This window comes from Amphibalanus amphitrite, unplaced genomic scaffold, assembly GCF_019059575.1.
Source record: "Amphibalanus amphitrite isolate SeventyFive unplaced genomic scaffold, NRLGWU_Aamphi_draft 000027F_arrow, whole genome shotgun sequence".
Classification (NCBI taxonomy): Eukaryota; Metazoa; Arthropoda; class Thecostraca; order Balanomorpha; family Balanidae; genus Amphibalanus; species Amphibalanus amphitrite.
The window spans coordinates 1,656,477-1,682,005 of NW_024881523.1; the positions used below are offsets into that span (position 1 = coordinate 1,656,477).

Here is a 25,529-nt window from a genome sequence, read left to right on the forward strand (position 1 = left end):
TCAGACAAGCTGCTTATACAAGGCTGATTAAAACGTTATCCGCACCACGTGAAGTCGATCGCATGTCCGGAACTCGTCTTTTGCTGTTGAATGGAAAAGGTTAGAGATGTTTTGTAGACTTGGTAAACACCACAGCAATTTAACGTTTGTGATGAGATAGCGTTTCATTTCATAACGGTGGTGACAATTCAATGAAGAGTGATGATGCGACTTTTATTATCAGAAGCGGTGCGAACTGCGTCCCGCTAGCTCAATTTTCGTCGGCCCCTGACCTCTAACCCGATGTTGTGTGACAATCGCCGCCAATTCGCACCTTCACCTCTCGTCTTGCGTGACTGACCACTGCCTTTAAGTCTGAGGAGCTGAACAAAAAAGTTGTTTTTAGATACTCGGGTGATTGCTAAGTGATGGTCAATCGGAGCGAACCGCGTATTTTCATAAACAATATTGACGCATCAAGTATTTTACCTTCATGAAAACCGTTTGCATAAGGATGAGTGCTGAGAATGCCTTTAAGCCTTTAGCTTTTGTTTATGCCTTTAGCTTTTGTCTTGCTAAGCGGTCGAATGGTGCTCAATAATGGTCAAAATCATGAGAGAGCCAATCAATTAAATGAACAGAACTAATAATTTAGTGTTGTAGCTTGTAGGTAAATACAGCTTACAGGTTGACGCTTACATTCAACGAAAACATTTCATTCTCTCAGCAGATAGCAATGTGTTAGGTAAGTACGTGTTGAAAAGCATGGTTGCTGGATAAAAGAGCGAACTGCCATGCCATGCAGCCCACCGCCCGGTCCAGTGACCTTGTAGGTCGGTAGGCGGTGCGCCGGCGCGCCGGCCCGCGCGCTGGAATAAGCCCGCCCGCCGCTCCGCCTCATAGCAGATGCAAGCTGCATGATTGAATAGGCGCGCTGGAAATGGGCCGCAGATGTCCCGTCTGACGAAAGTAGGATCAAACTGCTCGCCAGAATAGTGACGAGAACGTGCCGCGATTGGAGGCGAGACTGAAGCCTATACATCACAGAAACCTCAGCGACTTAGGGCCCGCAGCCGCGATATGGGCCTCGGCCTTGCAAGAGAGTGATGTATGTGTACAGGACAGGGATTCAAGGACAATGCATCGAATCACTTCCTTAGATATCAAAGATCAGTAACTGATATGTCAGTCATTTTGAATCATGTAAAATGTAGGTAAACGCTCGCAGCAGCCTTTGGCTGATTCAATACATGAACTTGCGGCAAGTGCACCTGCGTATGTATCATCAATAATAATTGCACTTCCAGTGCATCTCATACTCACAAAAAATGTACATCATTTTAGTGCTCACAGCAAACGACAGCACTCGTCAGATGATTCTCACCAGTTGATTAGCTAAAGGCGGCTGCTCGAAAATGAAATGGTCGAGACGCGGTGCAGGCTGTCCCGCTACAGCTACGCCGTAGTTCCTTATCACCGTTTGTGCAGTCAGAATACTGCTCAAGTCGTTTCCGTAAGTCATATGAATAAGTGAATTGCCTCGGCCGTGTGACTCCACAAGTGGTTCCTTTGAATTCTTTTCCTGGTGCTTATGTCCTGAATAGGTAATAGGTTCTTAGCCCCGTGAGACCATGGCACGTGGACGTCACACCATCAGGCAATATACATACTTCATTTTCAGCGTATGTGGCATGGCTGGTCAATGGTCTAACTAAATGATACTCCATCAACAATGGCATTTTCGTGAATGGGTAAATTGCAAATGAAGAGGAAACACGAAAATGTAAACAAATAACATGAACTGGTCCAACACATCATCACCCAATTCACCTCTGCCCTTCTTCATTACAATATCAGCTCCCGGCTCCCGGCTGTCAACTCCCAGCTCCCAGCTTCCGGCTCCCAACGGCCCCAACGCCTATGGGCTATGCTCCACCTCCCAGGATCCAGAATTCCAGCACCGCGTTCCAGAATCACAGCTCTCGCCTCTAGCTTTTCTAGCTTCCAATTTCCAGCTCCTGGTTCCCAGCTCTCTGCTTCCAGCTCCCAGCTGTCCGCACCCAGCTCTCAGCTCCCAACTCACAGCTATCGGCACGTCTCAGCAGGTGACCTCCACGTGCGAGGCCACACCGCTCGGCTCCGATGACTAGGTGGGGGAGTCCTTCCGAGGTCGGAGGGGAGGGGAAGGGAGGGGAGGGAGGAAAACCGGCCGGACGCACCCCGACAGTCATCTGATTCCCTGCCCCTGAAACGGAGGCACGGGGGCCGAAACCATCGCCGCGGCTCAGCGCACAGAGCCCGTGCTGGTGCCATTACCGCTTTGACCGGATCGTCAGTCGACTTATCTGAAAACATTGCTGTGGGCTGGCTCTGTAGACAAAGGCCTCCCCCCCCCCGCCGGATCGGAACGGTGCATCTCTGTAAAACCTGTCTGTTGAGGGAGATGAGCTGGAGTTCATGTCTGTTGGGCGAGAGGTTGTGCACTTTGCAGTTGAGCTTCCGGTGCCCGGATGCTCTGCAGGCTCGTTGCAAGGAGTCAGAAGATCAAGCTGAAGTTTCTGTGTCCGATCCTCGTCTGTTTGGTGGGAGGTGCAGAGAAGTTGGAGTTCTGGTGGCAGCTTAGTTCCGGTGGAGTTCGGGAGACTATGGAGGTCAGCAGCATCTGGAAGTGTTTATGAACGCCATGAGTCGCTCTCACTCTCAAAGCGCACCTGATCTGGGACTGATATTCAGTCCGGATCGGTATCCAAACGAGCATGATGTTTACGGATGCCGCAGGTAACAATGGGTGCTTGGCGCTTCGATCTGAACTGAATTCGATCGAGCTGTGTCGATGGCAACTTTCATGCTGGGGCATGACTGGACCGCTGTACCATCAGGCGCCAGGTGCCGAGACGGCATGTGCAATGGGGCCGACTGCGGACTGAGCCCTATCGAAATCAACAATCAACATGACCAATCAATATTGACCAATCGACACTGGTCGGCAAGAGCGTGACGCTGTTTCAAATATAGCAACCTGTATGTGCAGAGTCTTAGGTCACTATATTCGCTTTTGACATCGGCTTTTATGTATATTGAATTAAACCATATTTATCTATTAGTATTGACATTAGGACCGCAATTTAAAAATCACACAATTTGTTTAATTCAGAGCATTTATAATTTTGTTTATATAATCCACCTGCACGAAACCAATTTGCAGCTTATTGCTGTGTATACCTTTTGAACTTTATCGTGAGCTGCCTTTTTCCTGGAGTCCTACGTGCCCATCAGGCTTTGAACGCAAAAAGTGCGCCTCAATCGCATTTTCTGACGGGTTGCAATATTAACGTAGTATAGTGCGTTGCGTGCCGCCATTCAGCGATCCCCAGACTGCAGGACGACCTTCACCGCGGTCACGGGTCTGTGAGTTGTTGTCTTTCGGCCTTTCGGCTGTCGCGTGCCCGATCTCATTCGCCCTAACAAACTGCTGGCGGTCGACCGTTTCGTGGACCGGACCGCGCAGTGTGACGGTGGACAGTGGGCAGTGGCGGATATTTGACAGTGGGCACTGCAGCTTCATCCTGTAGATGTGCATGTCGTCCCTTAAAAAAATGAATCGTTTCCCCTTTTTGAGCACTCAGGAGAGGGGAAAGCGACCGCCTCCTTTAGAGGGCGGCTGCGGACCCTGGGGGAGCGATTGGTCGCTGGAAGTCGTGTCACTGAGTCGGCTCGCCTGCTGAGTCGGCAGTGATGCCGGGTGCGCTGTGTCACACATTTGTCGACTCATACACTCCCAGGGTTGGAGCGTCACAATCCGGCTACCAAGCGCTGACACACAGGGCTGGAATGACACAATTCGGTGACATACTGACACATAGGACTGAAGTTATAGCTGACACTGTCCCAGTTGTGCTCAGCGTTGGCGTGACTCCATTTGAACACTTTGACAGCGACAATCATTGCACGGATTTGTAGCACCGACGATAGTGCATGATGCCCAATGACCGAGCGAGACTCTCCGTCTCCACCCCTGTCCGAGCACAAAAAGCTCAATGGCTCAATGACCGCCACAAAGTTGTAATCAATAAAAGCTATCAGCGAAAACGCGGGACGGCCTTAACTTTTTCAGCCTGGCTCGTTGAGTGAAATTATCTATTAGTAGTGTCTGGGGAAACGAGCCTTCGTCCCGCACGCCGCTACTTTTTACGTCACAGCCGGTCGCTGCCGGTCAATCGACATCAGTTCATTGCGTCGGCTCCGACAATGCGACCAGCACATGTTCATCGGGCCGGCGAGCGGCGGCCGATCCTCCCCACTCCCCATGGCGGCCGCTGCACCGACCAGCGCGAACCAACCGACGGGCCAGCCGCGTGCCGCCCGTTCCGAGCTGTCGCTCCGGACACCGCTCCAAGCAGCTCAACGCTCGGTCGACGCGTGCCACAAGCCGATGCTATGTGCCGGTGACCACAGTGAAACCTAAGCACACCAATTATCCCTCCGCAGGCCCACTTGTCTCTCGTACCGCGACGCGACACCGGCCACACCGTCCGCGATGCCCACCGACAATGGTTCCACGTGCGCGCTGTAGCGTGGGAAACGAGCCGATTTTGGGAGCAACCTCGTTTTCTGGTGGCATCGCAGCGGCGGCCGGCTGGCGAGCGGCGTGCTTTCTACCTAACTGGACCGTGTCATGGTGGCGCTCGCCGGCCTCCTTGGTCGCGCGAGCCGCGGCCGCCGCGAGCCGCCGAGCCGCCGAGCCGCCAGTGAAGCGATGGCTGTGGGCTCGAGCGGCTGAGGTGCGCCAGGTGCGCAGAGCGTGAGACGTGAGACGAGGTGTGAGCTGTGCACGGAGAGAGAGACATGCTCTCAGTGATGCTGTTCGAGAACGCGCGATCGTCCATCAAAAACCTCGGCAATGCGGCCACAGGACAATGGCTGGCCAAAAAGAAGTTGTTCAAACTCAACTCGGTGAGTACCTCTCTCATTACCGCCATTGGGCCGTTTAGTGTGGCCGTTCTCCGAATATTTTCAACGGTTTGCTGCCAATACCATCAACATGAGCAGAGCGCAAGATATTGTGCATGATTTTAGTTACTTTGGGAATGGTCTACTGCCTTCAACAAGGAAAACAACGTTTACTGTGCAACTCAAATGCCATCGTGAAATGTAAACAAAAGTATACCCACATAAATGCATTATGCTAAGTAAGAAATGTACATATGCATATAGCAAAAAAATGTTGTTAATACGCTTGCATTACCATCGTGTTTGTGTGAGAAAAAATGAATGCAGTATACTTTGTGCGTTTTTGGCATTTTTGGGCTCAGAAAACAAGGCGCTACTTCATAAGAAGCCTTTCGGCCGTTACGCTTTGCAGCTTTATTAGTTATAAAACGCAGACGGTAGGTAGTCAAGTGATTCATCCGTATGCCGCTATCTTCCTAAGCAATCATAAATACAATTAATAACACACGTTTGATTACGAAATAGCTGCCTTTCCTATCTGGAGATTTTCTATGGTGCCCATTTATTGATGGCATGTTATCGACATTTCTGTGGCTATTTTGTCAGATTTCGCACGCCATGGGCTGCTAGAGCTGTCCACTGTCCGTGATCATTCTCTGCTCCACCTTTGATCTGTCACTGAATTTCCATCGGGTGGACAGGTGTTGGTTTTGTTGTCCGGCGGCGGATACTTGTTGTGAAGCAGGGTTACGTGAGAGGCAAGCAGAGGCGCACCCCCGGTGGCAATGGCACGTCGCTAGGTGTGCGCGGCACGTGATGGTAGCTGACAGGGGATAGAAACGACACGGGCTTGGCACGGGAACGGCACGGCCACGGAACAGGTATGACACGGGTGTATGACCTTCCATGGGAGGGGTGTGACAATGTGCCGAGTTTTCTCGTGCAATTCGCGGCAGATAGTACCTATCGCGGTGGCAGACATACTGATTACTGAGGTCACCTGTACGACCGCAAATTACCTGACAGTCGAATTAAGATGGATTTGCTTGGTTCGTTTGGGTTGCAGTGTTGGAATGACAATGCTTGGGATGAGGACATTCTTGCGCCTGCCGGCCACCTCAAACCCTTTGGATTTCCTTAGCCCAATGCAATTCCAGCAGCTCACAAATCGCGGCAAGGTATTAACGTATCATACACTTTGAAATCCCATCCATTTATTTCGTTAAACTTCCGAAATTGACACTTTGTGTCGAGCTTAAGGAACACTTAAGCAGAGTCAATTTGGTGGCGAACGACCGGCGTGCGTCGTAAAGCGGTTTTCAGTGGCCGTTTGGCGGCGGGATAGTCACCTGGACGGTGTCACGTCGGGTAATATCGCCGCTGACAGTGGCTGTCTTCACCTGGCCGGCTGAAGTCGTGTGCCGGGGCTGTCTGTGCTCCATACGGCGGCGACCTTATGGTGGATGGACGTGTGACCGAGTTCTGACAGACAGTGGCCGGCCGGTGGACTGTGTGAATTGATGGTGTGATGACGGGAATTGGATGGAGGATGATGGATACAGTAGAGGACTGGCCACAGCCGGCGTGCGTCAGGTAGCTGTCTGACCGTCGAAGGATAACAGCTGATCGGTGACGGACAGCTCGTGACTTGAGTCCTGGGCTAGCTGCTGAGTGCTGACTAGGCTGAGTGCTGACCCATATATGGAAGCAAAAAAAAAAGGACAACAAACGTGGAGAAGCGGCGGCGAGACCAGCGCATTCTGAATCCGGTAGAGTGACGGACCGTGCGAGTCTATCAACTTTTTCAACCGACAAGCCCCGACAGCCAACGGACGGCGGTCACTATTGAATGGTGCAGATGTGCCGTCACGGACCCTATGACGCTGCACTCGGTCTGATGATTAGTGCAGCACGGTGGCCCCGTGTGCACGGACGATCACTGGCCCATTTAGCGCCTGTCCAGACTGCTGACCATGTGCGGCGGCGTTCCGACCGTCCCAAGCTGCACTGTTCCGCAGCCGTGACTTCGTCCCAATTTCACACTATGATAGCTCTCTGCGGCTAGTTCGCGGTTTGATTTCTCCAGTTCTGCACTATACGGGATGCTGTAGTGTGATATTAGCCATGTTAAACGGACGCCCCGTGAGGCAGACCGCTGACATTGAGGAGCTGCCGTAACGATCGGCCTCCGTGACCCTGTGAGTCGTGGCTGCCGGACGGACATAAACTGCGCCGCTTCCGTCGGCATGAATGGCCCATCACGTGACGTAACAACGACACGGGGCCCCACGTCTGGCCCACATGATTATAGGCGTTTGACAAGCACAGACATAACAATAACCATTCTCCTCTTGCTCTTTCTTACCGCCCCTAAACTCTCTCTCTCTCTCTCTCTCTCTCTCTCTCTCTCTCTCTCTCTCTCTCTCTCTCTCTCTCTCTCTCTCTCTCTCTCTCTCTCTCTCTCTCTCTCTCTCTCTCTCTCTCTCTCTCCGCTGTTTTCCCATAATTTCTTGCCCATTCAATAACGTGATAATTACCCGTTTTGTGTCATGTGCACCGGGCGAGTGGCAGTAAAAGTGTTGGCCGCACGTGGCGCGGGGTGTCCGCCTGCCGGCCGGACCGGCCCCCAGCCGGCCGCTGTTGGCGGATTCGGCCAGCCCGCTGGGCCGCGCGGCCGAGCTGGCATACTAATAGCGCCGGCCAAGGTCACCGGTGGTCCATCGGCGACTCGTGGCGGCTCGGCCAGGCGAGCTGCAGCCTGCTGACCGCGGCCCACACCTGCCAGGAAGGGCGGGCGGCGTGCTGTATCGCATCCATAACGACACAGGGCTGGAGAGACAGCGCGGACTGGAGGGCTGCCGTCGCCCATCACTGTCGCTGCCGAGCACCGCCCCTGCCGACATCTCCAAACTGGGTAGTAAGACGGCCCTCCCCGTGTCCGTCGGCCCGTGAGCCGGCTCGGAGCACGGATTTAACCGACAATCGGCTCACGGCTGACTCAGCAGGGTCGGACCGGTCCAGACCAACCACGCACCGCCGCGCCTGGCACCAGCCGAAAACCGGGCCAAAATCAGCGCTCAGCGGCCAGACAGCTCCTCAGCGCTCAGCTCCACGTGAGCCTGGAACTATGCAGATGGCCGCTGCAAGGTCCGCGATGGCACACGGCCGGTACTGAATTCTCAAATAGGCACCTGAGCACTACTCGTATTGATTCCGAACACATCCTGCACCTGATATCGACTCGGAACCGCAGCACTATCCTCGCTGCACCCAAACACTACCCACACAATGCACCTACAGAGTCCGTCCTAATCACCTGAGCTATGGCCGCACCTGTCAAACAATCAATGGGCGGCGACTCAGCTTGTATTGCATCCGTCCACTCCAGTGCCGGGCCGAGCCCTTGCATTGGCTGAATTGTGGTGTCGTGTGGGATGCATAATTAGCCGGCAGCTGCGCCGGCGCGCCCACTGGAGACTGCAACACAGGGAGCAGCGGGTAACACCGGGCGGCCCGCCCGGTGGGCCCGCGCCCGGCCCACTCCTGCAGCACGCGTCATCGGGGTGGAGTTCTCAGTTCGGCAGCAGTGAGGGCTCACGGCGGCGGCCATCCACAGTTAAATACACACCCACGTCTGTCCGCGCACACGCACGGTTCCACACATTGAATGTGCTTGGGGCGCGTGTAATTTGCATGTAACCTGACGTTCATAAATACATATACCTATCATTGATGCACTGACGGCAGAATATATCACATATCAGTGACGCGACGTCAGCCGTGGGATTGCTACTGCGCAGAAACCGGCCAGCGGGTGGGCGTCAGCAGACGGCTCCGGGAGTGATGGCACAGATATTTTCACAGGACTACTCCATAATACATACACTCGAGAGTCGAGACTGAGTGCATATCTACGCACGAGTAGGTACCGGATATGATATAATGAGACTCACTCCCTTGGGATCCAAAACAGGTGGATATCTACGATAACGGTCTTGCGAAAGCTAATTAAAAAGTTCGTTGACAGTAAACATGCTTTGTGTTACGATTGTTTCATTTACCTTCTTCTCCCATCTAGTAACTATAAATAGTTAAACGGTATAATGCGAAATTTCGCTGCGAATTGCAGTTGTGATTTCCTAAAAGGATGGTCGTCATAGTCAAGAAGCCGGCGTTCAGAATGTGAAGGAATCTGGGGCATTCAAAATGTGTTCAGAACCTAACATTAGTATAGAAAAAGTGACAGAGCTATGCCAAAGTTAGAATTCGTATGTTTTCTTACAGCATTCTGAGTTGAAAAAAGACAAACAAACATGGGACACACTTTTATCATCGCCAGCCAAAAGTGTCAAATCGCACAAGTTATTATAAGATAATTATGATATTTTGCTTTTGACATAACTAAGTTCCTCCTAAATGTTACTATCTTTAACTCTAACGTCTTGTTGTCCGTGAATAGGCACCTAGGATCTAGAAACATGTACACGTTGAACATACGTAGGCTATCAAGACCTGAGGAAAAGACCTTAACCCTCGCCGGCACAGGGGGGGTTGATGCACCCCCCCCCTAAGGTTTTTCGCGAATAACTCGCGTAAAAAGCGGCTGATCGCGACGAAACTTTCAACACCCTCGCATTGATCAATTTTACACCTACCCTGAAAATTTCATGACCCTGACCCCAATGACCTTTGACCTGTGACCTCTTTACCGTGACCATGTTTGACCGAAATCGCGATTCGGCGTATGTCGGCTCGCATTAGCCGCGCGTTTGCAAGCTTTTCGTTGTTTCAAACGTTCAAACATGTGATTTGATGTTGCTCCCATACATTAGGGTGGGTGTCAAGGTCACCTGAAGGTCAGGCCAGGTCATTGACCTTTGGTGACCTCGGGTGACCTCGGATCACTTTTTCGAGTTTTACATGTTTCTAGGCTAGTGTTTGGAGCTGAATTCGAATTTAGCAACCATTTGAACATTTACGAAGTAGTTTTGGTGCCTTCGTAACATGTTACGAAGCTGTCAGAGGCGGTTGACACGTATTACGAATACCCGTCACAACCCCTACCGGTTGACCTGACCTGACCTGACCCGACCTGGTCTAAATGCTTAAATACATCATCTCTGATCAAAACTAACACGATATTCGTGATCAGCACCCCGGAAAACCACATAGCAGCCACACTTTACGACTTTCTAACAGTTCCCGATTTTCCCGGTTTTCGGGTCATTGACTTGACCTGGAAGGTCACCCGATGACTTGGGACCTTAAAATTGGGTATCATCGGCTTCCTCTCGTGACGGGCAACACGCTCGTTTTTACCGCGAAGCTCTAGCTCGATCAGGGGCCAAACGCGAGGGGGGTCGTACCCCCCCTTACCCTGGTGCCGTCGAAGGACGCAAAATGGCCTGTGCCGGCGAGGGTTAAGGGTGGAGTCGGCACTGCCTTAGCAGAAAAATCTGCCTTTTTCAGTCGGCGAGCCACGGATTCGAAGATCGTGTGCTCTGGTGAAAACCACAGAACAGTCGTGGCCGCGGCAATAAGGAAAATGACCAAGCCATTCGGCAAATTAAGTAAGCTGCACATCATGATTAAACCACCAGGTAGATGTTATTTTATGGCTCCTTTGCTCACGTCGAATGAGATTCAAAGCTCCAAGCTTATTGTCGTTATTTAGATACCGTACGATACGATAGAGAAACACAACTGTTATTCTTCAAACGTCCTTATCAAGGTGAACTATATCCTATATATTTACCAATTGTCTTCAGACATCTGGGAGTGCAAGCAAATCAAAAGAGTGCGATATTTAATTGTACGAAGTGTCGCGTGTCTGCTCTGTTTTGCCATTGCCGTGTGACTGGGGTGTTTTTCGTACCAGTTCGTGCAGAACCAGCCCATTCTGACGGAAGTCTCTAGCTTCATAAACAGCTTCGCCTACGAACCACGCATGTAGGGCTGTGTCAACATTTGACAATGCAGTTTCGGCGACAGGCAAAGCTCGTTAGTAGTGTCTTTGTTGCGAAATCGACGCCACATGAGATGGGCCGCACGCTACGTGTGAATACACAATTGAGTTGGTAAGATCGTCGTAAGAGCGGGAGGTACATGCTCGTACATGGGACACTTAGAGCTGATGTGAGTGGCGAGTGCATATATGTTCAAGTATGCCTGCGCCCTGCAGAGGGATGTAAATGCCTTTGACCGAAGGTCGTCCCCTCATGTTTTTTTTTTTTTTTTTGGAGGTTGATCGGCTGTGTTTATTGTTCCTTCGGTTATAACTGTGTTCAGTCATATTCGTCAGATAATGTTAATTTCGTCAGATTATGATCTGATAGCAAAATATTATTTTCCTCAAAACACACTTTTCCTTTTTGTCCCGTATACGGAGACACGGAAGCCAGCTAACCGGCCGCCATGGACAGGGGAGTCTCCAGATGTGTTAGATGGCTGTCTCCATAAACAGTACCGGATGCAACCAATTGGGCGGCTGCCTATGGACAGGAGCGCCTGGTAGATGGCTGCCAACAGACAGTCCAGGGCGCAACCACGAACGGCTGCCTATATGACCAGGGTGTCTGTCGTGTAAAAGTCTCTAAACCCCGGCGCGGGGCGGGCGGCGCGGTCACGCACCCAGGCGGACCGGGGCGGCGGTTCCGCGCTGCTATCTCTCTGCCGCCGTGCGGCCGATAGCGGTCTATCGCAGGCACACGGTAGGCTCGGCGCCACCCGCGACAGGAACAGTTTGCGGCCGGACAGGAGCGTCACTGACCGGTCGTGGCCACCGGCCCGGGAGGCCGAGCTTCACACGAGCTGTGGTGTGAAGTAATGTACTGCGAGAGGCGTCGTGGAGTCGCAGTGTTTGAAAAGCAGTTTGGAGGGGCGCTGCACCCTTTGTGGTGAAGTGTGCAGTGGGTGACTATAGTCTGACTTGTGAAAGAGAGACTTGACTGACTTGAGACTCAGCTGTGAGCCTGGTCGCGGCTGGGCCGAGTGTGCAGTGCAGGGGCCAGGCTCACTGGGGCCTCTGGGTACGTGCGACTTGGCCTGCCCCTGTTGTGCTGTGTCGGGACTTTGTTGCCCTCCGACGAGGCCAGGGCTTGGACCCAGCCTTCGTTGAACACATCAGCAGTTGAGAACACTTACCAGGTGGTACTTGCTACCGGCTCAAGGAACTCACTGCGGTCGGAGAAGCACAGCCAGAGGAGAGTTGCCCTTGTGTGCGCGTAGTGACTATAGTGCGACTCAGTCACAATGGCCAGACGCAGTTACTATGAGGGCTACGTGGTGCGGCTTCCCTACATGTCAGTCCGACAGGTGAGACTGGGGTGTGATTGTGAGCTGTACGGTGAGACACAGGTAAGCCGTGTGAGCTCCGGTAAGACGCAGGCGAGTTGTGTGAGCTCCGGCGAGAAGAGATGTGATTGTGGTTTTGTGAACTGTGGTCACACTCACACACCCCAGCGTTAATTCTGCTGCTCGGCGTCCATGTTACAATCCAGCCGGGCAAGTTTCTGTCAATTGGGGTCGATTATCGATTCGTAGTGCTTGCACTGCAAGAGCACCAAAGCAACGACGCTTTCTATTGGCCCCAGCAGTGCAGTGGTCAATATAAGCGCATTTAGGGAATCAAGTAATATGTATATTTATCTTTAGCATTAGGTTTCATTCACCGTACCTTTTAGCGCAGATAAATAGGTATGTACAAAGTTTTTACGTCATACCATCACGGCACCAGAAATTAAACAAGATGTGGTTAGTGCTCTGATTTAGGAAAACCTCATCACTGTGTTATAATTCTCCTCCACAAAGGACCGCGTAAAGCTATGCGGTTTTGGGCGACTTTCACCGTCTGGCACAGCGCTGTGATAAAGCCCCGGTACTGGCTCAGCGCGTGTTTACCATAGTAATCCCCTCTGGCTGGAGAGCGATAGTGTCTGAGCTGACCTTTGCGAGGTGACTGAGCCGTCGGGCGGACGGACCGCGTGGCTTGGCGCGGCAGGTCCCTCTGCGAGCCTCGACGGGTGGCCCTGCCTCGGCCGCAGCCGGCCGGGACTCCACCGCTGCAGGATTTCTGTCGCGTGCGACGTGAAAATGCCGACACGCAAGGCTCTAATATGGCGGTGGACAATGTGTCCGTGCGACGAGCGCCGCCATAGAGGTCAAACTTCCGGGCCAACCAAGTAAAAATCGACCTTCTTGATGTGCTTTAGTCGCTTGCTTTTTGTAGCGAAAATAAAACACAGATTCGCTGTTTTTGGTGCAGCACGGCCATGCCTTCAATACATTTACCTCTGAAATTTTGGTAGTACCTAAGCACAGAAAGACTCTACTTCCCGGTGAGCTTTGATCAGCGCATAGGCCAAACTCATTTTTAAGCTAAGTTGAACGACAACCGTTGATATTAAAGGGACTATCCCACCTTTAACATGGGGTTTGAGTTGAGATAGCCAAGTTTGCGGCGAGGTTCAGAAACCACTATCTATCTAGGTTGCAACCCCCGCGGCCTCTTGGTGTTGAAGAAATTCGTTCCCTTCATTTGAAAATGGGCCTTGTGCAAGGCCCTATCTTCAACATGGAGCGACCGTTAGTGTGACGTCATCTCGTTTAGTCATTCTGATTTAAATGGGTTTGTTCGTTGCAAAATCGCTTAAAACTTGGTCTGAACTTTGTTGTGGTGCCTACAGAGTAAAAAGAATCAGCTTTATGACAGTAATGTGGCCTGGGGAAGGAGGTAATTTTGGGCTGTGACGTCACATATTTGAAAGTTTGTGTTTGGAATATGGGAAGCCTAAGATGTTAAATGAAAAATAAATGCCAGAACCGTGTTCCTGGTCATCCAATCTATAAAGTCGGGCACAATTTAACTGGTTTTAACAACATTTTAGAAGGTGGGATATTCCCTTTAAGTCAGGGAACGTATCGTGACTTCGGCACATACCTATAAAGCTATTTCAATTGATATTATTCCATTTTAGCAGCGTAGTTTTTATCAACGCTGTTGATGAAAATGTCGGAGTGTCAGCACTTCCTCAACCGTTGGTGAATGTCACCGTCTATCTGACCACCAATTGAACAAACATTTCGTTACACGGCGACAAGCGGCTGACAGGTCCATTCCGAGTACTCAGTCACAGTCCTTGGACCGCCGTGCCGCGCCCAGCTAGGTAGGCCAGTTTGTCCGCGGGCGTGCCGAATTGGCTGTCCAGTCTGTGAGTTGAGCGTCACTCACTATTGACCGCTCTGGTGGGTCGGTGTCGGCGCTCAGTGCCCGGCCCGGGTCGGTGGCGACTAGAGTTGCAAAGTTTTCCCAATGGGCTGCTACCGGCACCGCCCCGCCCCACAAACATTTTCTGGGATACCGGCATGCTACCACGCCCCAAGCAAAAAAAACCGCCAAATTACCGGCATACTAAAAAAACCTGCATTCTTGATTCTGGCTTACCCCTACATGAGATGCCACATTTTGGGAATTTCAGTAACCGCCCCACCCAGCAGCCACCCATTGTCCAACTTATTACAATTCAATAGCCTCTTAGTGTCCAAAGTTTGAATCATATGCTGATAAATTTTGTGCAAAATCAAAAATACCGGCATGCTACCGGCAAGACATGCCAGATACCACCAAAAAACCTGCGGTAGTGAAAAATTACCGGCATGCCGGTAGTGCGGTAGGGAAATTTTGCAACTCTAGTGGCGACGTTAGCTGTCCCGCCAGAGTCGGTTTTGACGTCAACTGTCGCGCCAGAGTTGGTATCGACGTCGGCAACTGCCCGCCAGACAGAGTCGGTATCGTTGTTGACGCACGCTGTCCGCGGTCCCACGCGCCGGTCCGTTGGCCGACTTTACAGGCCAATTAGTCTATCATTTGGTAATATACTTGTTGGTGCGCCGTGCAGTTGAGCGCATAATGTTGATTCGATGATCATTATGCTATATCATATAGTAGTCCGTCCGAACGATGATAGATCAATATATTCTCAGGGGGTGCACCTGGTCGGATGTCACATTAGCACAGCCAGGTTCGTCGTCGTCGGTTGGATTGGGATTTGTCCGACCGCGGAAACTGCTGTAAAACAAGACCGCGGTCGATAGAGCGGACTACCAGCCGAGGTTCTTTGAACGACTGATCTCCTATACCTTTGTTCTTTTAGTTAGTTAACCTCGCGAGTTTCGGTTACCTACGATGATATAATTAGGCGCAAGCCGACACGTTCTCTCCCTTTGATTTGAATCTAGCATGCATCGCTAGCAAATGTTTAGACGTCCAATGCCACGACAATGTCAATAAAGTTTTATAACAAAATTGTGCACGCACCGTGGCGCAGAATTTGATGAACAGCGAACACGTTTTTAAACAACAATGCATTTATCAAACAAATTGTTATAAATACAAATTATTATAAAGATTACAAACAAATGCATCTACCAAGTACTAAGTGTTATTCGGTGTCAATGGAAAAGAAGGCATCACCATTTTTATTTGGTGCTCAGCACCAGGCTTCTAGGTTAGCAGCGCTTTGTTTTCTTATTTATTAGGTACACTACCTCGTAAGTATGTTTCGCGCTCCATTTATTATTTTCTACCGTCGTTTTGTACGGTTCCACTCAGCTGGTCAAATTGTTAATAATGTGCTCAGGTGATTGGAAGGTGCAGTGCCGGGCCGAGCACCGGTCGTGTGTCAGCGATGGCCTGCTCGGGGCGGCAGGCGGATGGCTGCTTCGGGCACCGTTCCGTTCGTCTCGCCTCCGCCCCGATGAAGATGAATGAGCCCCTGTCGGGCGACTCCGGCGGCCCGTATAGGTAGGTCGCGCCCCGCGGCTAGCCGTATACCGTGATACGCAACACGAACCGATCGACAGGCAGCTGACTCGCCTCGCCAAAGGAAGGCTTCTTGTTCGCTTTTTATGTGGACAAAACTTAGAACTGTTTAACTGAAATATATCTATTTACACTTATGGCCAGTTAATTATGTTAAAAAATATATTTCAAGGAAAACTACGCACGATTCTTGATGTCGACAATCTTAGCTGTGCAAAATATAATGCATGGGACTTATAGCAGTACCTATAATGCAACGTTGGGCAATGTTCCTGTTGAGATACCACCGCTGCTTTCGTAAATCGTGAGTATGGATAAAAGGTCACGCGGCGAGGTAAGGTGCACGATTGTAGGTGGCATCAGTTTAAACCCCACTTGAAACGTGCATTTAAATTATCATCCTATACTTGACGATAGAAAGGCCGGGCTATAAATGGATGCTGCTATCGCAGTGCCATCGCTGTCGCCCAAGGCTTCCGGTTGACACATGGGCTGCGTGAATCACGCGTCAATGGGTCTATAGATTGCACTGGTGCACCGAACCCATAGGCCTGCATATCTTATCAATCTTATAAGAGGCTGATCAACCTTGAAATGTTACACATTATCGCAGACATAAATCATGTATGGTGTTCGATGTCATTTTGAAGTTTTGCGTGTGTTGTTTTCATTCCAACTTCTTTCACCGCCCGTCGTGCGTTGTTAAGTGTCTGGCTGATTTCCGCTGGCTGGATGACGCAGCCCGGGGCGCGGCGGCGGCCCTGGGTCGGCTCCCGACAGCCTTGTCACCGGCCCAGGGCGGGCGCATGACGCGACCACTGGCACCGAGCCAGGAGCTCCGTCCGGCACCGCTGAGCAACAAGTCACGTGACAGGCCCGCCGGCAGTGCAGCGAGCGCCCCGCCCTCAGCTGAGTGACCTGTCGGCGGCTGAGGGAGGTAAAGTACAAAAAGGGTCGTGGAAAGGAGTTAATGACGTCACTTATTATTCCCAACATTAGGGTCAGCATTAGGTTCCAATGTTAAATTGATTCGAACTACAGGAAGTCATTCATCGTCTGGGCCGGACACGGCAGGCAAGCAGGCACGTGAACGATTATTGACGTAGCGGTGTTAACCCGCGCCCTGGTGTGGGTCTGAGCCACCTTCGCCCTGGTGGGGGGGGGCCAAAATGACCCCCCCCGTCTAACTCGAAAACGAAGAGGGCTAGGAAGACGCGGAAAAAAGCAAACGAAAGCCCATAACAAGTACGTTCGAAAGTATTTCAGTCATTTTTTCGCTAAGGTCAATATTGAGGTCGCTAGAGGTCATCATAGGTCAAATTTCAGTGTTTTCGGTGTTGCCGGACATATTCCGCTGTAGCTCGGAAACTAGAAGAGCTAGAGAGCCGCGGAAAAAAGCAATCGATAGCTCTTTTCAAGCTCTTTCGCCAAGGTTCGTCAGATTTGACCTCAGCTCAACGGTTTGGCCTACAGAGGTCATGCAAGGTCAACTTGGCAAATTTCGTTGAAAATGTTTTTAACTATAGCATGCATTCACGAGAAAATAGAGAAACGATTCATGCACCATCGTGCTTGGCTCGTCGAGACGCGTCGAATGATATATAGTTTGACCTCGAAAGGTCATTTTGAAAATTTGACCTCAGGTCAAGGTCATGACCTTACCGAAATAGGTCATGCTGCATATCATTCGATCCGCATTGACGAGACAAACACGATAAACGTCGAACGGAGTCTCTATCTCTATTCAATAACAAGTAAGTGCAGAAAAACCGCTGGTGACCTCTGGTGACCAGGGAGATGACCTAGCGTGACCTCAGCGAGGTCACAAGCAAATGGTTTCACATGGGCTGTGATTTGCTGACCCAAGACACTTCAATAACGAAATATAGGAACAATCACGCCCGATTTAGCTGAAAAACAACTACTTTTCGATTCTCCCATTGACTTATAATGGGGAGCAGCGATGACCTGACCTGACCTTAGGTCACATTTATAAAAAATCCGAGATAGCCATTTTGTAGAGCTGGGTGACATCTTCAAGTACTGTAAATTTTACATCGATCGGATAAAAGCTGTGCCTTTGAGAGAGCTTTGAACTTTTTTAGAGGTGGTGTCAGTTTTGGTGACCTTGTGACCTGACCTGACCTGACCCGAACCCCCCAAAAAAGGACATGATGTAAAAATGTTGAATAAACAGCTATACAAAGTTTCAGGGCGCTAACTCAAGTGGTTTCTGAGTTATCGCTGAAAAACCACAGGGGGGGGCCAAAATGGCCCCCCCCCACCAGGGCGAAGGTTAACGACGGCTCTGGTAAATCGAATTTCAATCGGATGTATCTAATGCAGATTGGTACCATGGTTGCTCTGGGTAGTGTCAGTTGCATTATTTGCTTAAGAAGCCATAACGTATATTCTTTTGGTACTTTTATTTGGAATGAAAAAAACTTGAATTTTGGATTTTGATAAAAACATGAAAGCTGCCAAAAATAGAATGATAGAATATGTAGATTGTAGGCAGATAAAAGCACGAAGTAACTTACCTATTATGTTTGAAAACTGTACATAAGCTATTGCATTTCAACACTTCAGTCCACACGTTTTACGTAGGTAGCCCGTAACTTTGCGTCTCTATTGGCCCAGTCCTGAACCGAACCGTCAGTGGGCTCGGCTCGGCAGTGACGCTGCAGCGTCACTGCCGCCCCCCCCCCCCCCTCCCTCGGCGAGTCGTGAGCCGCGGAGACTCGCCGTCTCCGCGGGAGGGCTCCTGGCCCCAGCGCAGCCACTCGCAGCCACACGGGGAGCCCTTAGGGAGAACTCGACTGCCATTAGCTGGCGTTCTCGGGAGCAGTGACTCGGCACGCTACAGGCAGACTGACTGTCCAGTTATCCAGTTATCCAGTTATGTCTGCAACTGCCCAACGTCTATCTATTTATCTAGTTATAGGCAGTCTATCTACGAGAGAGTATGTATTTGCCATGCGCCAGTCCACACAGCAAAGCAAACCGTCTCTTTAGTCCACGACTTTGTAGACAATCCTTCCAGCCCACGTCATAGCGAGGCGTTCTTTTAGACCACGTCATGGAAGACTGTCACAGTCCGACCGCTCGGCTGGCCCATGCTGAACATGCTTAAACGGAAACTTTATAAATCGGGAAACAGTGAGACGAACTCAGACTTTGAAAGGAGGGTGGAAGCTCTGCGAGGATTGATTAATGACGATCTCTATCTGCAGTAACACTTCCATTGCATTAGTTTTTTTGCTAGAACCGTAGCTGCAAACAATTGCCTGAAATATGCTCACGAATATGCTGACATGCGGCATTTAATGCACCAAGCCAATTACAGTTATTTGAATCATTCATATTTGCATTGCAACTTGCATTGAATAACAATTCAACAAATGAAAAACAAATTTATACAAGTACCTGTCAAACAATGCTACTTAGATTCGTGACTTTGGATGCTCCTCGTACTGTAACGCTGCATCGTAATTTATCTTAAAAATGGATCTAACTATGCAGCAAAGTTTCCAAGGCAGCGGGGCCCAGCGGCAGTGGTGCGCCACTCCTCGCGATACTTCCTAGTCCAAGTTACAAGTTACCAGGCCTCTGGGGGTTCCTGCTGTTTGAAGCCAAGACCGAATTATTAGCAACAAAGAGGAAGTGTAATGGCCGCGCTTTGAGTCGGGAACTGGGTCGTAGACGTCCGAGTCAGCAGCAGCCGGGTGCTTCCGAGTAGGCCCGTGTCCTCGCGTAACTCTGATGGCTGCCACGGGCACCTGGTCTGTCGGTGACGAGCCGGCTAAAATCGCTCCGCTGGGGGCAGTGGACCGCAGTCGACCGGCGGGGTCACGACCGGCGGACTCGAAAGATATCGGACTGGACGACCATCTCAGCTCTACCACGAACTGATGTTACGGTCGTAGCCTGCCGCGGTGGGTCGAATCACCAGCAGCGGCCACACAACTACAACAGCACACTATAATTAGTCCGACAATGTGGTCAGAACAGAGACGACACGTTCGCTAGAAAAGGTGGACAGAGACGGGCCAATTTTCCGGCCGTCTTCACTCGTTTCCATGTCGCCGGCCGGCAGCCGTCTCCTGGATGCAAGTTGAAACCGCATCTGCCACCTTATCCCCGACGAAAATGTGGCATGAACGAGCCGCGCATCCCAGCAGACAAAGTCTTCGTTATTTGATACGGCTTTCTCGTGATTGTTTCAGGATCTCGGGGAGGGTAGGACAGGGAGGTGGCACCTCCTTGCTTCCTGACACTTTGTGTGGCGTCTGAGGTGGCCGGACTCGACCTCAGGTGCGCTCTGCCGGACCCGGCGCGACGGCGACCATTGCTATCGAGCGCCAGCCGTTCCCACTCCGGCTGTGCTGTGACCTCTGACCTATATGTCTGCCCGCCGGGCGTGCGGCGCCTGCATGCTACTGGTGCTGTGACAGCACATATCGTCGGTCCGCGCTTAGTCGGCAGACAACGATCACAAAGTCGGGGCTTTACCGATGCGTTCGATGTTCTGAACCTACACCTACGAACGTTCTACCCACATACGAGTTCTACCCACGCATGCAATTTCCTCTCCGCACCGTCAACGTTCTACCCAGGTTCTACCCACACGATCTGCGTACTACCCACATGCTCAACGACCTACTCACGTATTCAATATCCTACCCACACGAGCTTGACTCGTATGGTAGCTGAAATCGGTAGGTACCATACAAATAAATTAAGTATGTATCGGACTGCGACCGTCGTCACTCCACGACATTTCATGGATGGTACCGTAATTAAAAGTGAATATATATTTTAGGCAAGTATGAATAATAAGAAAACAAATGTTATGTGGAAAAATAACAATTATTTAATAAATATCATCTGATAATCAGCTTAATGAGCATTTACTCATTCAGGAAATCACCCACGTTGATACAGATAATTGGCAATTTATTATCTTTATCTCATGCGCAGCTATGAGCATCTGTCAAGGAAGTACAATACGACACGAATCTATCAACTCTGCCGACCAAGCAAATATATGAACATGATTGTGTGACCAACTCGTGCCGTGCACACACAGCCGAGGATCCACTGGCAACTACTGTCTGACGTCATCAGGCGAGTGCCAACAGTCGGCAGTGTCGCCAACATTAACAGTATGACGTCATCGACTGTTTGCCCGCTGACGGACATGGCTCTTTGTCCGTGGCGGATAAGTAAATAGCTCTGTCACTGGCCTGGTCCTCAGGGCTCGCGGCTATCGGCACGGGATAGTGCTGTGAGGCCGCCGCTGCGAGGGAATGGTCAGCGGGGATGCTGGACGAGGGTCCGTGGTTCCATATTCGGCGTCCCAAGAGCCGGGGACGGCCCAATGCCATGGCCATGGACGGATAGGGGGGGGGGGGAAGAGGGACTTTGTGGTGTGGGTGTGGTCCCCACGGGGCACACTGGCATAGTTCGATTGATCTTCATGCCATTATGATAGTCTTCCATTTCTCTTTACTACGAGTTCCTCTTGGTCGAGCCGCCATGGAGCGCTGACAGGGAGAGCTAACGGAGGAACTCGATATCGAAGCAAATATTTGCAGTGAAACTTTTTGCAGACCGCAGCATACATTGCACCTTGGTGCCATTTCCAAACCCCGGTCGAACAGCCATTGCTAGAAAGTGTCAAGTGACAACATGAACATCTGCAGGCCTGCGCGGATAAGATGTTTGCCTTAGATATGCATTGTGAAGTGCAGACACGCCTACTGTATGGGTGAGTACCGAACTATATTTGGGCTGCGATAGTGTGGCCGATTGTGTCGAATACTGCAGTATCAAGGTGAGCGATTGTTGATGATATCTTTATCCGACATTTGCTCTGGCGCCTCAAAGGCCTCGACGAGAAGTGTCCGATATCTGAAAGCATTATAGATCTGACATTGTCTTGCACCCGACAATATGACCGATCTTATTTTGACCGACATCAAACACTGGACTGCCGAGCATGTCTTCAGATAGTATCTGATGTCTCGTTTTTCGCGATGTTAAGTCGGTAATTACAGTAGGTAAGTCTTTTATGTATAGTCCACCAGCTCACAGTATCTGCGCTTTTTGACATCCGAATTCCGTCGCACCTATCCGTGCTTCTATCCTCAGGATACTGAAATCCTTCTCCTCCAAGCCGCAACCCCCCTCCGGGCTGGACAGGCAACTTTATCTCATGCGGGCTGCTCCCTTGGAGCGGCACCGCTGCTCCTGAGGGAGCGCACCCCGTAGCCGGGTGCAGTGAGTGCCTTGGGGCTGGGTGGCCTGTCCTCTGGACGGGCACAGCCCCGGCGACTCACTAGGGTGCCTGCCCAGACCAATGTCTCTCCCTAATTCCTATCATCCTTCCGGCTCTGCAATGGTCTTGTCGACCGAAAGGGCCTAACCCAACAAAACAAAGGATGGTCGCATGGGCGGTGGGACGGTCATATATGGCGGTGGGACGGTCATATAAGCGGTGGGATTGTTGCATGAGGTGGTGGGACGGTCATATGGGACGGTGGGATGATCATATGCGCGGTGGGACGGTCATATATCATATATGGAGGTGGGACGGTCATGTGGCGGTGCGGTGGGACGGTCATATGCGCGGCGGGACGGTCATATATCATATATGGCGGTGGGACGGTCATGTGGCGGTGCGGTGGGACGGTCATAGCTCGTCATAATGGCGGCGGGATGGTGGTAAGTGGGATGAGTGGATTATAATTATTTGTGGCGGTGGAACGGTTATCTTGAAGTTGTCAGATGCGGTCAAATGGTATTGGGTGGTTGCTGGCTAAGTGGCTGTCAGTGCTCGTATCCAGGAGAGGCGGTAGGATGGTGACGAAACGGAAGAGGCTGCACAAGCAGCGAACGGGTGACCGCCGCCCACATCCTCCCACTGCCTTCCCTCGAAGTTTTACGGTGACATCCGGTGCTCGTTCTCCTCCCGCCTCACACCTCCCTATTACACACCTGCCGATGGCTTAGCACATGTACAGTCCTCCCATCCCGGCCAACTTCGCCGCTGGGCCCTCCCCTTCCTTCCCCAGCTGCGTCGATGTCGACGCGTCGGCGCTGCGCGGCGCGCCGTCGGCCCCGACGACCGGCCGACGGCCACCTCAGTCGGCCGGCGGTGGTGACCTGTTGCTGGTGTCCGCGCGACCTGGCGTGACCCCCGGCGCTGCTGTCACCCGCGGCACCCCAGTGGCACTTGCGGTGACCTTAGTGATTCCCGTGACCCTTCCTTAATCCCAGTGACCCTTCCTTGACTCAAGTGACCCTCTCTTGACCACACGGACATTTGTCTGTCCTCACGAAAACCCATCCAACCCCACGGACTCTGCACTGACTCGGGCCTCCGATTAATGCCCCGGGTCTTCCTCTAATTATTTAGTCCTTCATTTGAGCACACATACCACCACTTGACCCATTCAATCTCCACCTGATCCCACGGGCCTCCGCTTGATCTCCAGACATCCATGTAACATCACTGGCCTCTGCCTCATCTCCCTTATCGCTACAATGGCGCTGCGTGGACCAACATTGACTGAACCAAAGCACTCGGTGATATTACCAAGCATTGCCTGATTTGACTGGTGGTGGCAACCTTCGTCGGTGTACCAAAACTTGTGCCACCACCCGCGGCGTGATGTTGCCTTGAGCGGCCTTGTGCAGTTGATCAGGTCGTAGAAAGATGGACACGCTGTATATCGACGCGGTGCGACGTCGACCGACCGCCATTTTTCGACAGCCGGTAGGTGCCACTGAATATTTCGATTTACCTTCCGCGCATTGTTAGCTTTCCATTCCTCATCCTCTATTTCAACTCGTTATGTTGCGAGAGTCATAAATGCTTATTTTTATGACAAGTTTTACTAAATTAAACATCAGCCATCTTCATTTCTCTGAGTTATTCTGTTGTTTATAACTTACTCTGACCACTGAAAGTGGACAAGTTGCTCTAAATCTATAATCATCTACATCTCAATTGATATCTGCCTATCTAACGTCCAAGTTAAATGACCTTATTTGGAAAATTGTTTCAAGCATGGGTACTTGGTACCTACTTCTAAGGGCTAAGGCACATCTAAAATGAATATTTCAAATAAATTTACTTTCGGCGCTATATATAGTAAATGCGTGCAAGTCATGCGGCACTTGTGTATAGCGATTAATAAATCTCATGAATGACGTCCAATTTCCGTATGAAGGGCACAAACGTCTATCATACTGTCTAGAATCGATCGAATGCCCATTACATATACCGCTCCGTCTTCTCCGACACCATGAATAAAGGTCAAAGAGAAGCGTTACCACTGCCAGTATACGTGTTGAATTGGTGTCAGCAGTGGTGTCGGTATCATAGTTTTCTGGATCCAGACAACAGGTGTCTGCTGGCTGGGATGTGAACCGGAACGCTCCAGAAATCCATCCATGAACGAGCCGCGCTAATCGGAGCGTGGCTGCCACGGTCCCCTGAGCTGGAGGCGGGCACGGGTGGTTTATCACTTACCGTGCCTGTCTGGGTGGGCCACCGCTCTTCTGCCGTGCCTACCCTGGTGGAAAGGTGTGAGCAAGGCAGTATCTTCTCACCATGCCTACCGGGATTTCCTCCCACATGCTCAGTATCGAAGACATTTCTTTTCATTTATAAGGATCACCACACCGTGGTCTGACTGCATCTGATCGATTTATCAATTGTGTACGTTGTCATAAATCGCCACGAAAAGACTTACGAAGGACGCGGTCATCTGCCGACGGAGGCAAAACAGTCGCGACCTTCATCTTGAAAGGCGATATTTTTCATCTATGTTGACATTTTGCAGCACGGTGGTTGACAGGGTACTTTATAAGGTCATGTTGACCTACACAATGCTACCGGAGTGGCCAGCCCCATTCTTATCCACTGTGGGTGACATGGACAGACCGTCATCAAAACCTCCCACACTGCATCCGAAAACTTGGCAGGGGTCGGACTCCTGCTCGGGTCACCGGGGACAGATTCGGTGCGGATGGCGGTGCCGGCTGCGGAGGCATCTCCCCGCTCCACCCATTGGCAGTGGGTGTTTGTCATCCCTGACTGCCGGGAACGTCATTCCCGACCACCTTAATTCCGAGATATGCCATCTGGAGATTGCAGCGTCCAGTAGTGCCGTCCCGGGTTGCCGTGAAACTGCTGATTCCTCGTTCTCCTTACACTAGTGCTAGTGTGACAAAGGAAAGTGTTTCACCTTACTATAGACATAGAAAAAGAGCGGTAGTGGTTCATAGGGTAGAGTGGCTCATGCTCTCAACGAAATTCAGTACCTTGCTGGCATAATCCAGAAAGGTCGCCGGCCACGTCGCAACGTGTCGTTATGCTATTGATTTCAGTTTAGTCCAACGACCTTCGCCTGACAGAAGGAGAGCGAACCTATTACGCTATCGATTGGAACACAACCCCGCGGGTTAACTGCCCTATCAAAGCATCTTCTGCCAGACCTCGTTAATTCGTCGGCTTTGGACTCGTTGGCATGGGAGCATGTAATATGAATGTGCAGAAACAAATGCAAAGACAATATAAATGCCAGCGCGCCGAACGTCTGCAATTTAAACAGTAAATATTTGATTGTACATACATACATAAAGTACATAAAGTTTGAATGCTCAAAGCATGACGGTGCACCGTGCTCATGTGTGACGGCTCACCTTGCTAACATGTGACGGTGCACCATGCTGACGTATTTGTGACTCGAGTTGTTCCCCCTGTGTCGGG

General features: G+C 51.0%; 1 protein-coding gene across 5 annotated transcripts in view; it reads left to right on the plus strand.

The window, feature by feature from the left end:
• Positions 1-25,529, plus strand: part of LOC122363926 (rho GTPase-activating protein 45-like) — a 70,254-nt gene that overhangs the window by 8,210 nt on the left and 36,515 nt on the right. The window contains exon 1 of one of the 5 annotated variants that reach the window (XM_043333774.1): positions 4,724-4,932. The exons of 1 other annotated variant lie outside the window; for it this stretch is intronic. In XM_043333774.1, the coding sequence (XP_043189709.1) occupies positions 4,825-4,932 (108 nt within the window). In that variant the 5' untranslated portion in view covers positions 4,724-4,824. Of the gene's footprint in view, positions 1-4,723; positions 4,933-12,147; positions 12,244-22,962; positions 23,529-25,529 lie in introns of those variants that run through there. 3 more of the 5 variants (XM_043333790.1, XM_043333800.1, XM_043333817.1) reach the window with 3 other exon arrangements.